Source organism: Zosterops lateralis (assembly GCF_965231275.1).
Source record: "Zosterops lateralis genome assembly, chromosome: 31".
Taxonomy (NCBI): domain Eukaryota; kingdom Metazoa; phylum Chordata; class Aves; order Passeriformes; family Zosteropidae; genus Zosterops; species Zosterops lateralis.
The window spans coordinates 4,951,604-4,965,433 of NC_139791.1; the positions used below are offsets into that span (position 1 = coordinate 4,951,604).

General features: G+C 43.4%; 2 protein-coding genes across 2 annotated transcripts in view; one reads left to right on the forward strand and one right to left on the reverse strand.

The window, feature by feature from the left end:
* LOC310920762 (olfactory receptor 14J1-like) overlaps positions 1-13,830 on the reverse strand; it is a gene marked incomplete at its 3' end in the record, with an annotated part of 1,005,486 nt that overhangs the window by 108,232 nt on the left and 883,424 nt on the right. The gene's annotated exons all lie outside the window — the stretch shown is intronic.
* Positions 54-1,198, forward strand: LOC310920651 (olfactory receptor 14J1-like; the record flags this gene model as incomplete). The annotated part of the gene is made up of 1 exon (XM_083880712.1): positions 54-1,198. The coding sequence occupies one exon, from the start codon at positions 54-56 to the stop codon at positions 984-986; it is 933 nt and encodes a 310-aa protein (XP_083736838.1). The 3' UTR covers positions 987-1,198.

The following is a 13,830-nucleotide window of genomic DNA, read 5'->3' on the forward strand; positions in this document are numbered from 1 at the left end:
TTCCAGCTTGTCAATGTGTTCTTTCAACAGTCCACAATGCCCAGAGTGAAGAAATGTCCAACAGCAGCTCCATCAGCCACTTCCTCCTGCTGCCATTGGCAGACACACGGCAGCTGCAGCTCCTGCACTTCTGCCTCTTCCTGGGCATCTCCCTGGCTGCCCTCCTGAGCAACGGTCTCGTCATCAGCGCCGTGGCCTCCAGCCACCACCTGCACAGCCCCATGTTCTTCTTCCTGCTCCACCTGGCCCTCACTGACCTGGGCTCCATCCTCACCACTGTCCCCAAAGCCATGCACAATTCCCTCTGGAACACCAGGAACATCTCCTACACAGGATGTGCTGCACAGGTGTTTCTGCTTGTCTTTTTCATTTCAGCAGAGCTTTGTCTCTTGACCATCATGTGCTATGACCGCTACGTGTCCATCTGCAAACCCCTGCACTACGGGACCCTCCTGGGCAGCAGAGCTTGTGCCCACATGGCAGCAGCTGCCTGGGCCACTGCCTTTCTCAATGCTCTGCTGCACACAGCCAATACATTTTCCCTGCCCCTGTGCCATGGCAATGCCCTGGGCCAGTTCTTCTGTGAAGTTCCTCAGATGCTCAAGCTCTCCTGCTCACACTCCAAACTCAGGGAACTTGGGCTTCTTGCTGTTAGTGTCTTTTTAGCTTTTGGTTGTTTTGTGTTCATTGTTTTCTCCTATGTGCAGATCTTCAGGGCTGTGCTGAGCATCCCCTCTGAGCAGGGACGGCACAAAGCCTTTTCCACCTGCCTCCCTCACCTGGCCGTGGTCTCCCTGTTCCTCAGCACTGGCACATTTGCATACATGAAGCCCCCCTCCATCTCCTCCCCATCCCTGGATCTGGTCCTGTCAGTTCTGTACTCAGTGGTGCCTCCAGCCCTGAACCCCCTGATCTACAGCCTGAGGAACCAGGAGCTCAAGGATGCCCTGAGGAAAATGATGGCTGTATCTTTTCAGAAAAATTAAACTATCTCCTGCTGCAGAGCATTCAGAATGTAACTGTTTACAATCTCAACTTTTTTTTTCCTGTTTGTCCATTTCTTAATTGGTACCTTTTTAAATTTTTTTTATACTGTTGTAATATTTTTTGTAACATACTGTATTATTTGTCATAGTATTTCTACATAAACATGTCCCTGTCCTTTGAAGCACAAAAGCTTTTTCTTGTGCATTTTATTAAAAACAAGTGACTATCCTGACTTGTGTGTCCAAGACTCTTCCTGAGCCCTTCACTGTCTCTGCAGGGGAAGTGCCTGTGAGCAGAGTAGAGGGCAGAGACTCCTGGCACAGCAGCACAGCCTCAGTAGGGTGCTTGCAGGGTGCAGTGGTAATTGGCTGCCGGCAGAGAGAACTGTCATACTGTGCCATGGAGGAGTTCAGGCTTTGGTTGCTGGCAGAGGGGGATTGTTCTTTTTGTTGTGCCCTAAAGGGCCTGGTTTGCTGGCAACAGGGGCTAGCAGTTTAGAGGTAAATCCTTGTCTGTGGTTGTTATGTGTTGTGAGTGTGTCCTGACTTTCAGAATGGCTGTGAGAGAGTTTGCTGAGACCTGCTACTGGCATGAAATGAGAGGGTGTTTGGACCTATGATTTTGTCTTCAGGCAACTGAAACAGTTGGGAAAAAATGAAGTGACTGATGGATGCATGTTCAAAGCACTTGATAGGGCTGTATGTTGTGTGAATAATTTATTTTTTTCCTAATAAAAAGACGCCCCTCCCTGCTGTGATTGTGATGTGTGTGTACTTTGGTTACAGGGTTCAGTACTTACTGTAACACCTGGTGTTCACACTAAAAGGGTCTGGATTTACAGAGGCAATTAGGATGGTATTTGGGGTATTTTTCTGCCTGTGGAATTTAAGATACAGGGACTGAGTGCCTTAGTGTAGTGTTTTTTTAAGTGTTTCCCACCGAAATCATAAGGCTTTGATACTAGCTTGTGTGTGAGTGACTAGTGTGGTATTCACCTGTGCGTAAGTGACAACTGTTTTGGAGATGTGGTGTCTTTCTGAGGTGACACTGCCATCTTGTGTCAAAAGTTATAGGTGCAGCAAGTTTGTTGCATTGGTTTGATTGAAGGTGGCAGCTGAAGCAGGATCCAAACCAAAAGAGTTCAGCCATCCAGGCAGGCCCTTTTTAGATGGTTTCAACTTGAATCAGGTGATTTTTTGAATGCTACTGGAGATTGGGTTTTGATAAGGTGAGAGGACGGGAGGACAGAGACAATTTTTTGTGGTGGTTTATATGCAAATCGTGCTAATAATCATTTGGCTTTCGATTGGGAATTACCCCCAGTTGAAGGAGGACTTAGGAACCCATTGTGGCAGGGACTAATAGGAGTAATTCATTGTTTTGTATGTACTCTAACTATTTTCCATTGGGATATAAACTGGCATCCAGTGTGGGTTCTCCTTTGTTGAAAGGAGTGTAAGAAGAGGTGGTTTTGTGTATCTTACAGAAGGAGGCCTGTGTGCCCCAGGTGTATTCTGGAGCTGGCACGATATTATAACTGGGAAGCATCACACGCTGAGTGTGAAATAGTAAAAGTGATTTGTGGAAAGAGTTGTTTAGTTTTTAGGAGCTGGGACAGGGACATTGTTGAAGGAGATTGGGAAGAGACAAGGAACATGACATGTTTGGCAAAGAGAAGAAGCTTTTCATAAGGACTTTGTTTGATTTTAGGCACAGAGGTTGTGTTTGTAGATTGTTAGAACTATCACAAGGGTAGCTTTGTCTGAGAATTCAGCCTGGCCAGATGGATAGAAGGGATCCCTTGACCTCAGTGGTTTGGGATAGATGAATAGTGATAGTGGTTTGGGAGTTTGTGAATTCAGTAAACTGGTGGATAGACAGGGGACACAAAAGGGTGCATTTAAGTGGATTATACCAGACTTTCATTGGTAACCTGGTGGCTCTGAATTGGAAACAATCTGCTGTAGAGAATTTAGAAAGTCAAGGAAGGGTGAATGGAACAGCTTCTGCCCGTGAGAATTTTCCTGCAGCCTTCAGTGCATCTAGAGGTTGGCATTGTGTGTGGGTGTTATTGCAGTATAGGATTTGAACAGGACACTCTTATTATTCTTCTGCTAACTGGTACAGAGAGTGTGCCCAGTGCTGACAGCTCCCTGATCGAGCTGATTTTGAACCAAGGATTTTAAAGCTGGTGTGTGGAAAGTCACACTAAGTACCTGAGCTGTGGGCTGTGCAAGAAGAAGACTGGGAAAGACTGTAGGGACTGTGAGGTGAAGTTTGGATGGACGTGAGATAAGAAGCAAAGAATGAGATAATAAGAATTGGTGTAGAGTGCTAGTTTTGTTAAGGGGAGAAGAAGCAATGGGAACAAAACAGAGTAGAGAGATCTCTAAAATTAGTCCTTTGGGATGTATTTTGACACACTGGAAAGAACTAGTGGGTTATGGTGGTACAGAAAACAAGAAGGCTTTTGTTAAATTTTGTACACAATGGTGGCCACTTTACAGGCTTGAAGAGGGTGTCGGGTGGCCACCAGCTGTGACTTTGGATTATGAGACTCTGTTACAGCTGATGCTTTTGTTGAGACAGGAACAGAGGTGGGAAGAGGTGATATATGCTGACATGTTTTTCTCCCTCCAGAACCACCCTGAGTGGCAGAGGGACTGTGGAATTAGCCCCCCCTCTGACCCCTTGGTATTGGCCTATGAGAAAGACAAGAAGGTTTATGGAGGGAAACCCAAAGGATGTTGCAGTACATGTTCAATAAACCAACACTGCACACACCCTGTCAAGGTGCATCCAGCTGATTCACTGGAGCAAGAGTTGGGGGATTTGTTTAGACCATCCCCAGCAGACAAGGGGGGCTGAGAGAAGAAGCAAATTCAGGACAGTTATTAACCTCAACTCCCACTTCATCCCCGACTTCATTCCCAGATGAACCAACTCCAGTTTCTATTTCAACTCCAACTTCTATTTCATCCCACACTTCAACCACAACCCCAACTCCTGCTTCATCCTCCACACCACCTCCTTGGGGAAAACCCACCCCAAGTCCTACCTCATCCTCCACTTCACTCGTAGCTGTATCAACTCTCACTTTATCCTCTACTTTATCTTCTTGGGAAAAGACCCCACTTACTTCAGAATCCTCCAAACCAATGGAACTATATCCACCATTGCCCAGCAGTGACAGTGAAGAGGAGGAGCCCTCTCCAAAGGGTCCTACAGCATCCCAGACCCCAAAACAAACTAGGGAAATTATACAAGCACCCTGGAGGGAGGCAGTAACTTCTGAAGGGAAAACAATGTTAGTTAAAATTCCCTTTTTCTACAATGGATCTAGAAGCTTAGGAAAAGATTGCTAAATGCTACCAAAGTGACCTACTAGGTGTTGCAAAGAAATTAAAGTTTACAATTAAACAGTATCAATCTGATTGGTCAGATCTTCAGCTGTTGTTGACTGCCTTAATGGAGACAGAAAAAGCATTAGTTTTGAAGGTAGCAGGGAGATTTGCAGAAGTGGCTTGTAGAATAACACAGAAGAGAGTTAAAAATCTCTTTCCTCTTCAGGATCCACATTGGGATCCTAATGGTGATGGTTATATAGGAAGAGTAGAAGATTACCAAGACCTTATCATGAAAGGGTTGGAGAGGGCAATTCCTAAAACTATAAACTGGTTGGCCCTCTATGCAATTAAGCAAGGTCCCTCTGAAACACCTGAATTTTTAGAACGTTCATGAGATGCAATGTGTTACCATACAACCTTAGATCCTGAGTCTGAGGAAGGGACACAACAGTGGTGGGTTTATTTCTAGGACAATCTACAGGGGACATCAGACACAAACTTCAGAAGATTCGGGGCCTGACAGTGCGAGATTCAGAGACTTTGCTAGAAGAGGCATGGAGGGTTTTTAGCAACCAGTAGGGTGCAAAGAAGGGATGAGAAAATTGGTAGCAGTAATAAGGGAAGAAGAAAAAGGGAGACTTGGATAAGGGCTCCCAAAGCAAGGACCACCACGACTAGGGAAAGACTAATGTGCATTTTGTAAGAAATTTGGACACTTGAAGAACCAGTGCCCAGAAGGGAGAAAGGGTGATGATCAAAGAAGAGGAGACTGAAAAGGGGAGGGAGTAGTTGCTCACATTAAGAAAGACTGAGGAGGACTGGAGGATCTTATCCTAGGGGACCCTCTGGTTACAATGAAAAAAGGGAACAAAGGAAAAGAAATGGAATTTTGGTAGACACAGGGGCAACATACTCAGTGTTAAATAAAGCTTTAATACCAATAACAGATGATTATGTCATGGTAAAGGAGGCAACTGACCAATCAGAAAGAGCGCATTTTTGTAGACCACTGGGAAACTTGGGAAACAATGGGGAATTCACAAGTTTTAACACATGCTCAATGCTCCATCAGCACTTTTGGGTAGAGATTTATTGGAGCAACTGGAGGCAAAAATAATTTTTAAAAATGGAGAGATACCTTTGGAGGTGTCAGGGTCCACAAATATATGCAGGGAACCTGATGGTTCGTTTTAAGGATCTCAGAGTGCAAAAGACACAGCGGGGGACAACTCAGTTTACTCAATCACAAATGCACTTTTATTTAGTGCCAACAAATGCGATACTGGGGAGAGAAAATAGAGAACAGTAAGTAAGATAGAGAAAGAGGGGAAGGGGATTATAGCTATCAATGTGGAGGGACGAGTCCTCAAGGCCTAAAGATGCCTATAGATGTGATCTTCTCCAGTGGGGTGAGATCACAAAAGTCAGCGGGGGTCTCCAGAGTTTTTATGGGTTGGTCAAGGTGGGGACCAAAGCAAGAAGCACAGAGCCAAAGGGAACCAAAGCGAGGGGCACAGAGCCAAGGCAGGAACCACCTGTGTTGAGGTTGGGTGCTCGGGAGCAAACTGCAAACTGTACCTCTGGTATGGACAGACCAGTTAGGACAGGCAGCCTTGACTCAGTCCTCTGTGACCAGTTCCATTGTTCTCGCACTCCGTTCTCATGGAGATGCACACCAGTCCTCTGAGACTTGGCAAATGTTCCACCCTAGCCAGGCCAGGGGCTCCTTTCAGAGTCTGGGGTCTCAGTCCTCAATGATTGGAGACACTTGTGAAGCATATCACATCCTTGGACAGACTCTGACACAGACCCCTGATCGTTTCTCCATAATCATCAATTTCCATGCAGCACTCAGACTCATTGAATTTCCACACACACCTCCCTCTTCAGCTAACAGGTAGTCTAATGTTATGCAGTTTTGATACACATAAGCCCACATTTGAGAATGTTGTCTGCTAATAATGCAAGAGCATCTGATGTGTGGTTTGATACAATTTCTACAACAGACTTAAGTCTTATTAATGTATTCAACAGGTAGATTGGGGTCCTATATCCCCAACTCCCATCATGGGCCCAAGTTGCTGGGCCATAACATTATTCTTTCTGCTGGCCATTCTTCCTCCCCCCACCTTTGACTCCTTCCTGCTGTGGGAAGTTCTTTCTTCAATCCTCTTTTCTTCCTGTTTAATGTCTCATAAAGGGGGGCTCCCAATAAATGACTCTCTCACCTGGGTAGTGGAAAGAAGAAAGGCCTGATCATTCCCAAAGCAAAAGATCCTTTCCACCTGCAGAGTAACTCACTATAAGCTTTCTTACCACAGATCCAGTATATTCCATCTGGAGCCTTCCACTTTATATTCACATTCCCAGGGTCCTTCCAGAAATCTCTTAAATTTTCCAAAGATTGGTAAGGGTTAGCTCCAGAGCTTTTATGCCAGCACAATCCAATTGAGTCAATCCACTCACAACCTTCCTTTTTTATCCGACTCCAATACCTCGTCAGGAGCTCAGGTTGCCAAATTTTGGTTTTGTTATTTGAATTCACTGCTAAAGTGGATATACAGGGAGTGTACCCTACTACTTCAGTGTACTCTCTCCCTTCTCTTCTAATACAAATCATCCAATTATTTTCTGATCTATAATCCACCCTTCTGGTATCTGCATTGTTTTGGAAATTTGATCGTTATCCCATTTTAGCAGTTGTTCTGGACACAAACTCTCTCCTTTTGATGGCCATTTTTCAGCTGACTTAAGTCCACCACAAATCCAACAATTAGACAAACCTAGTTCAGTTGCAATCTCCTGCATTAAGTCTATAAACAGATTCTGATTAGAAGCAGGCAGACGCCAGTCACTATTTTGTTTTTCTAATTGCTTATAGTGCTGGCTTAAAGTTTTTAACTTTTCCTGTTCCATCCTTTTTTTCCTGGCTTCTGATTCTTGTCTTTTCAATTCCTGAGATATCTGCTTCATTTTATTCTCTGGGTCTAATCCCTCTTTGTTCCTTGAAAAGCAAAAAGTTTTGTCATACTGCAAGCATATTCTGTCATCATCATTTCTAAGGAGGTCAAGCATTATGGGCTCATTCTTTAGTGAGGACTTTTCATGATGTTTCAAATTCTTATCTACCCAGTAGGTTTTTCCACCCATTAGGCACATTTCCAGCTGACTGCTGTCATAACGTAAGTCATTGACTTGAAAGTATCCCACAAATGTTGATTTTGTTTTACCTCCTATCCATACAGGCCGATTACATTGGTTACAAATAGGAATAGTAGTGATTCTTCCTGTATCCCTTTTTGTGTATTGCATGGGTGAAAGAAGCTTCTGACTGCTTGTTCTTAGATTTCACCTTTGGGTTGTGGGACACTATCCCCCCTTCCAATTTACACACTTTATATTGGGTGCCATTATAGGAGCAGTATCCTCTTTCCATATCACTCTGACAGTCATATCGGGCTTGGTTTGCTATGCCTTTTGGAGCTTCTTGCTCCTTCAGGATCGCTTGCAAGTACTGCTTACACTCATCAGTTAGGCTCTGTCCTTCAGTGCTGTATTGATCCTCTGTGTGCACCCCAGATATCTCACACACAACTGGGCTCAGGACCATCAGGATTCCCCACAGGCATACCCCTCTGCCTTTGCCTTCGTCTGTTGGGTTGCCACCAACGGCGGGGTAAACCATCTTCTCGACAGCAAGTTTATTCTTCAGGGGTCTCACAGCTAGTTTGAATTGCAAACCTCCTTTTAAAAATGCCTCACCTCAATAATTTGACTGGATCAGCCCTTCAGGGTACTTTATTTGACCTTTGGCACTGAACTGCAAGGACTTTTGCCTTTGCATCCAATTCTCCCATTACTCTTTTTTGGTATAATAGATACTAATCCGAGGAGTCTATCTCCAATATACCCAAATTCATGGCAAGCCCTAAGGCAAGGCTAGTCAGGCTTTGCTCTTCTTCTAAGCACTTGAAACACAGACCCCTAGGCCTGTCTCCCCCTCTGCAGTGGGTAACCCAAATCTCAACACATTATACACACTTAAAATGGATAAAAGGGAAACATTCACATCTGGGCACCAAACAATTTTTTTGGTCCTGGTTGGTCATTTACTTTAGTACTGTTGACATTATAGTTTTATCCTTAAATTCCCATGGGGAAGAAGTCACTTTCCACTCAGGTGTCTCTTCTTGATGCTCCACCTTCTTTACTTAAGATGTGTGTGTCCAGCCTTTTTCTGCAGTTCAAATGGCTGTATCTGTGGTGAGAAGGACAAGAAAGGGACCCTCCCAGTGAGGTGCCGGCAGGATTTCTCTCCAGGTTTTGATCAGTACTTCATCACTGGGTTGTATCTTATGAATAGCAAACTCCAGTGAGGTGCTTTGGGTTACCAATCCTTGCTGTCATAGCTCTTGCAAGTTCGTATTTATGGCTATTAGATAGGGTTGAATTTGGCCCTCTTCTATAAGGGAGTGCCCCACAGGCATCCCATGTTCATATGGCATCCCATAAAGCATTTCAAAAGGTGAAATTCTAGTTTCAGAATGAGGCATAGTTCTTATATTTAGTAGTGCTAGAGGGAGGCACTTCACCTAGGACATCCTGGTCTCTAACATCAATTTAGATAGCTGTGCCTTTAGAGTCTGATTCATTCTTTCCACCTGTTCTGAGCTCTGAGGGTGCCATGTGGTATGAAATTTCCACTGAATTCCTAGAGCATCTACTAACTGTTTGATGATCTTTGAAGTGAAATGTGTTCCTTGGTCAGAATCTATATGATTCACTACCCCATATCGGGGTATAATTTCTTCTAATAATATTTTTGACATGGTCTGTGCTGTGGCCCCTGCACTTGGAAAGGCCTCCACCCAATGAGTCAATTTATCTACTATTACCAACAGATATTTGTACCTACCTACCTTATGTAACTTAGTGAAGTCTGTCTGAACCCTTTCAAATGGGTGACAAGCTAGAGGGCGTCCCCCCAGAAGTGTTTGTCTTGACCTAGCTTGATTAATCTTTTGACAACTATGCATCTTTGTACTTCTTGTTTTGCCAATTCATAAATCCATTTACACCCAAAAATTTTGAGAAATTGTTCCGCAAGAGCTTGTGCTCCCCAGTGAGTCTGCTGATGGAGTCTCTTTAAGATTTTTCTAGTATATTTCTTAGACAATAACTCTCTGCCATCTGGAAATTTCCACTTGCCTTCCTCCAGTCTTCTTCCTATTTTCTCATATCTTCAATTTCTTTCTGAGAGGGAGGTATTCTTGAACTGTATTCTCCTCAATTTTTGATGTACTTACCACCAATAATGCATCATTCTTAGCTTCTCTATCTGCCAGGTTATTTCCTTGAGTTCTGAACTGCATCCCTACCTGGTGGCCCCCGACATGCACAATAGAAATAGCCTTTGGCTCCTTAATAGCTTCTAGGATTTGTTTTATCATTTCTCCATGAACCAATCCCCTTCTATGGGTACTAACCAGGCCTCTCTCTTCCTAGATTTTTCTAAATGTATGAACCATCTCAAAAGCATATTTTGAATTTGTGAAATTTCTTTCCTTTCAGCCTCTTAAGTGCTCGTAGCATTGCATATAGCTCACGAGCCTGAGCAGACCAACTGGCACTGAGAGGTCCTGACTCCACCACCTTTCTTGACTTGCCATCTACAATTGCATATTTAGGCTTTCTTTTCCCTTCCACCACCTCTGCTGATTCATCTACAAACCATTTCTCTCCCTTTTCTAGCTCTTCTTCCTCCAGATCTGGTCTTATTTTTGTCTGTAATTCTACCACCTCTGCACAATTATGAGTTAACTTCTCTAATGCCTCACCAAATAAAAACTGAGCTGGATTTTGAGCCATGGCTGTTCGTAATTCGCAATCCTGTGAGTGAATCAATATAGCCTCATACTTAAGGAGTCTAGCATTTGTAAACTACTTGTTTGCTTTTTGCTGTAAAATGCCTCTCACGTTATGGGGAGTGTATACTATCAGTGGAGCTCCAAAAGTGACTTTCTTAGCCTCCTCTACCAACAATGCAACTGCAACAATTGCTTGCAAACAAGTAGGCCATCCTTTGCTTACTGGATCTAGAAGCTTTGATATGTATCTTACAGGCTTTTTTGTTCTTGCCCAATCCTGGGTTAGCACTCCATGGCCAGTACGGTTACTGAAATCCACAAATAGCTGAAATTGCCTTTTTACATCAGGGACGCTTAATACCAGGGCTGCTATAAGCATCTCCTTCAGTTCTTTGAATCTCTCTTCATCCTGCTTTGTCCATTTCAACTTACTAGTAGTTAGTTTCTCATATAAGAATTTTACTTTCTCACAGTACCCCTCAATCCACTGCCTACAGTATCTCAAGAGCCTCAACAATTGCTTGATTTCCCTTTTTGACCTTGGAGAAGGTAATGCAATAATGCTTGCTACCCTCTTAGGATCTAATTTCTTACCCTTTGTAATCCAATGTCCCAAATATCTTACCTCTGGTTTTGTAAACTGTAATTTGGACTTAGAGACCTTCAATCCTTTATCTTCTAAGAAACTCAGTAAGGCTATGGTACTTGTTCTCACATCTTCGTCCTTTGGACCTGCCACCAATAAATCATCAATATATTGCAACAATTTTGTTCCCTCTATGGGCACAAATTGACTTAATAATTGTTCTAGAGCTTGTCTGAATAGATCAATGAATTAACAAAACCTTGAGGTAAAGATGTCCACCTAAATTGTTGTTTTTTATTTGTCTCAGGGTCCTCCCATTGGAAAGCAAAATATTTTCAGCTTTCCTAAGCTAGGGGGCAGGTCCAAAAGGCATCTTTTAGGACTATCAGACTGTACCAAATATCCTCAGGGGAAACCTGACTTAAAAGGGTATATGGATTTTCTGCTACAGGAAACTTGGTTCTAGCTCTTTCATTTACAGCCTGAAGATCTTGTACCAACTTGTAACTTCCATCCGTTTTCCTCACTGCTAGGATGGGGGTGTTATGTCTTGACATACATGGCTCCAAAGTTTTCTTTTTTCCCAGTTCATCTATTACTGGTTTCAACCCCCTTCTTCCCTCCATGGAAATAGGATATTGTTTAATTCTAATTGGCTCTTCAGGTCTTTCTGTTTCAATGCAAATAGGTTCTATTTCCAACCTCCCTGCTTCTCCTTGAGCATGCCAAACTTTAGAATCTATCTTATCCTCATTTTCCGTGGTCAACTTACACAAGCTCACCACTAGCTGGGATTCTTCCACAATTAGATTTATACCAAGAGCTATAGTCATATCTCTTCCCAGTAGGTTATAATCTGCTTCTTCTACTAACAACATATCCCCCAAGCAAATCTTAGTTTCTGATTCTATTTTTGCATTTTTAATCACAGGCGCTTTGACCGACTCGCCTTTCGCGCCTATCACCAGCATTGTTTCCTTGCTTTTAGCGCACCCTGGTGGTAACATTTGCAAAGTACTCCTTTCTGCTCTCGTATCAACCAAAAAAGTGACCATTTTTTCTGGGGACCTATTCTTAATTTTATCAAGGGCTCATTAGCTGTTTTGGTTCCCAAAATAAAAAGCCCCTGACACCCCTTATCCTCTTGAAAGATTTGTTCATCTTTCATCCTATTTCAACAATCTCTCTTGAGATGTCCCTCCTTTTTTGTAAAAGTTAACATTCTGGGACTTCCTTCTGGCTATCTGAGTTCTTCCTTGAGGTGGCAGACTGCCTCCTCTGAGCCTCGTGGTTTTGGGTCGGTTTTACCGGGTCCCAGGTGCGCTCCTGTTTCTGGACTTCTCTGATCACTGCCACCACTACCTTTGCTTGTATTTTCTGTTTTTCTTCATGTCTCTTTATGTAAACCTTCTGAGTCTCTCTCAATAACTCTAGCAACCCTTTTTGCTGCCAGTTTTCTGATTTCTCAAGTTTCCTCTGTATATCCTCCCATAACTCAGCTACAAACTGGGTTTTTACCAATACTTCCCTGATTGGCGAGTTAGGATCTGTTCCTGAATATATCTGCAAACACTTTCACAGTTGATCTAGCCACTCAGCTGGAGTTTTGTCCCTCCCTTGGCATTCTCCAAATACCTTACTGATGTTTTGTCCCCTTGGTACCACCTCCCATATGCCTTGTATCACAATATTCCTTAAATCTATTTTATTACGCCTACCTTTTTCAGATTGAGCATTCTATCCTGGGTTCTGGCTTGGCCATTTTTGTTCCCCTGACACCCCTTGCAGATTCTGGCATTCCCAGTCCTGTATTCCTGCTTCTTTGATCATTTCCTTTTCCTCGGTATGAAATAGGGATTTTAATATCAAGCTAATATCCTCAAAACTGAAAATACTCATGCCAAGGAATTCATCTAATCTATCAGCAACTCCAAAAGAATCATCCATCAGCCTCCCCATTTATTTTTTAAATGCTCTCATGTCCCCTGTATTAATAGGCACATTCATGTAGCCTATGACCCCTGGTGCCATTGGCACTTCCCTTAAGGGAAGAAGATGGTGACTGTCTTCTTCACTCTCAGTATCCTCCTCATTAGTCTTCTTTGCTTTACACCTTGTTCTCGGAGGAGAGTACGTTATCTCAGTGCGTGTGTGTTACAGATTTCCTCAGGAAAGGAGGGCATGATTTATATTTAGACCTCCTTGAACTACCTTGACTGAGGCCTGACCTGAGGCCTTGTTGGGGCCTTGAAGCTGTGACGCAGATAAAATTTCTTAGTAAGTTGTGGCACAGTTAGAATCAGATATTAAGGTGTCTGGGAAAAATAATGGGGTGTTGAAGGTCACTGAATAGAGTTGTTAATAGGCACATGTTAGCCACCTTAAGAGTAAACCAAATAATGTATGTTTCCATTCTTTCTTCTGCTGTGTGCCAATGAAAAAGTTATTACATGTATAAACTATGTAGAATTGTATATAAACCACCGTGCTGCGCGTAATAAATGGACAACGTAGAAGTAACCACAGTGGTCAGATCTGCGTTCTCTTAGTCCAACCCTCTTTTATTATTCTCGGTATCCCTGGCTTCATAATGGTGCCTGAATACAGGGACACCTTCGCTTAAATGAGTTTCGCTTAGATGCGTTTGCTTAAATGCAGAAAATCGTCTAGACATGTGTGTGAGAACTCTGTTTTAAGTGGGGGGAGTTCTCGTGCGGATTCTACCTTGCATGCAGGTAGAAGAACTCGCAAGACTTCTGGCTTAGATGCGGTAAGAGCTCATTAAGCCTCCTTGCTTGGACCTGACTCAAACGGGCTCGGAAGCGCAGTGGACTGAGACCAGATGGGCTGAGCAACAAGGAGAAGGGGTTGGAGCCATGCGGCTGGTCGTCTGACACCGCAGAAGAGCGTCAGTGCCATCCCGTGGCAGAAGGTATGCCACAGTGGGGAGAGACAGTTCAGAGACAAGATGGATGCAGATCTCAGTTCGGCAGTGCGGCTTCTTTATTATATTCTCTCTATGAGAGATGAAAAACTGAAAGAG